The 2,325-nt window shown below is 34.7% G+C and overlaps 2 protein-coding genes across 2 annotated transcripts; both read right to left on the reverse strand.

Annotated features, from left to right (window-relative positions):
* Positions 1 to 238: 238 nt before the first annotated feature.
* Positions 239 to 1,309, reverse strand: VICG_01426 (HAD ATPase, P-type, family IC; the record flags this gene model as incomplete). The annotated part of the gene is made up of 1 exon (XM_007604810.1): positions 239 to 1,309. The coding sequence occupies one exon, from the start codon at positions 1,307 to 1,309 to the stop codon at positions 239 to 241; it is 1,071 nt and encodes a 356-aa protein (XP_007604872.1).
* A 508-nt stretch (positions 1,310 to 1,817) lies between these two features.
* VICG_01427 (uncharacterized protein) lies at positions 1,818 to 2,324 on the reverse strand (the record flags this gene model as incomplete). The annotated part of the gene is made up of 1 exon (XM_007604811.1): positions 1,818 to 2,324. A coding segment is annotated over one exon (507 nt), but the record flags the coding sequence as incomplete, so codon positions are not given.
* Between the last annotated feature and the right edge of the window lies 1 nt (position 2,325).

Genomic DNA, 2,325 nt, shown 5'->3' on the forward strand with positions numbered 1-2,325 from the left:
CTGCGCGCCAAGCTCAAGTGAAGTATACAGAGCAGGCGAAAAAAATGTAAATGAAAGGTCAAATGAATATCGGATTACCTTTGTGACACGAACCTTTCTAAAATAGAGATAGGCCATAAATATTAGCAGAAGCATGAGGGAAAAGGCAATTAAGTACCGGATGACAACCAAGCTTTGAGTATTGAATTCATTTGTTGACGGCTTCTTTATTGTTAAATTTTTGAAAAGTATTCCTCTTTTAGTTTTTCTTGCCTGTTTTTAAAACAATACCAATAGCAGAATTATCGGTCTGGTCAAAACTTGATACTGGAGCAACAAATGATGAGGCCTTAGAGCGCGTAAGATTCTTAACTCTTACCAACTTCTCAAGCTTTGTGTTATTCAACGAGACAGAAGAAGACGTGGACTTTATGACTTTAGTTCCAGAGTACACAATCGATCCAATCCCTTTGCAAATGGGCACCGCCTCCCCCGTCAAGAAACTCTCATCGGTTATTACATCTCCCTTCAATATCTCTACATCACAGGTGAAGTTGTCGGTTGTGTCAATGTAAACGATGTCTCCAGGCAGAATGTCGCACTCTGGAACAGATCTGAAAGCGCCCTCTCTCAGCGCCCTAACATTTGATACCCTTAAGCTCCTGAGCAGTGCGTTTCTATTTTTAATTTCTCTATTAATTTCAATCACAAACATTGCCGTAAAGATTATACTTGCAACTGAAGCATATATTATATAATTAATACTAATCCAAATGATTAGCGAGATGATTTCCCAGAGAACTAAGGGATCAAAAAGCTGGTTTAAGAATATCTCTGATAGCTCTGGAATTTGCATGCCTAGTTCATTTTTTCCAAATATTATTGTTTTCTCATAGTTTTCTGTTCTTTCTTCTTCTTTGCTTTTCATAATATAACTTTGATAAACATCATCAAATGATTTCTTTACATTGAAGATATAGGATGGAATAACAAACTTGTCCAATTTGTAATCGTAGATGAATCTTCCATAGCAGGTGTCCAGGATGGTACAGCAGTGATCTTTGATATATCTGGAGAGAACAAGTGTGTTTCTGGTTGGTATTCTCTTAACCATTACGATTTGATATTGGCCATATTGATCCTCTAGCAAAACGCAATTAGCTTCGGAAAGAATAGCGGGAGATGTTTTTAGAATGATTTCCATCCTTTTAGACAGCCTGCAAACAACATAAAACATCCCGAATGTCAAAAGATTGTAGAACGCATTTTTCAAATCAGAAATGTGGGTTCTAGCAACAAAGTTAATCGACTGCTGTAGTGTTGACACCATTCTAAGGGGTAAATTTTTTGAAAAATTTGGAAGACATAATTATAGACAGCTAGACCATTTACAATAAAGGCTATTGTTAATTTTAGGTCAAGTACTCTTAAAACACATAGTAATCATCATAAATTTAAGCGAATTTCGTTATAAAGCAAATAGTTCTTGAGCTAATGTTAAAGATGATCACTACATTGGATCAGTTTTAATATCAGTCTTGCATGTAAGCTTAATACAACACATCAACTGCCCATTTGATTATATACACATTTGAATAGTTTATTTCCAATACAATTAAAGGAGTAGAGATAAAGGATCAGCAGGATTCTTTTAAACTTCTTTGGCGAATAGGTTACTTATCTTCTTTTTATTTAATATTCGGTTTTAACATTCATAACAAATACTAAAAAAATAGCAAATCGTTAAGACGTGCATGAAAAAACTTCATCTATAAAATTTAACTCAACAATTGGGAATGCTTTCTAAAAGATTTGGAGAACATCGTCTAGTGATCACATCAAGATCCACTGATCTTTTTCAACAAGGTTTTAAAAGGTATAAAGAGTGTCAAAAATGAAAGAAGCATAGTGGAAAATAGAACGATGCATTCAGATCTATCAAGTCTTTCAAAAGCAAAGAAGCTGCATATGCACTTGACGTCAAATACAAACGACAGCAGTACGGAGATGAAGAGTATAAAACAGGAAGAAACAATCATAATAAAGCCCATATTCAAAAGCCTAGGGGTTCTGAAAGGGCTAAAATCTGCAAAGTTAATGACTCTTCCGATGAGAAGAAGCATTGTAGAAAAGAATACAAGCGTGGACTTCTTTGATTTTACTGAAATTAAACTGTAATTGGTTTGGTCTGAAATGAATACAAACGATGTTAAGTAGATAATAAGAACAAGCACAAGTTCAACTACAATAGAAAGACATTCGCAATATAGATCTGAATTGAATCTAGTACGAGACATTTTCGGTGCAGCAGTGAAGTTGCATAATGAATATCCAAGAATATAACAG

This window comes from Vittaforma corneae, assembly GCF_000231115.1.
Source record: "Vittaforma corneae ATCC 50505 unplaced genomic scaffold supercont1.13, whole genome shotgun sequence".
Taxonomy (NCBI): Eukaryota; Fungi; Microsporidia; family Nosematidae; genus Vittaforma; species Vittaforma corneae.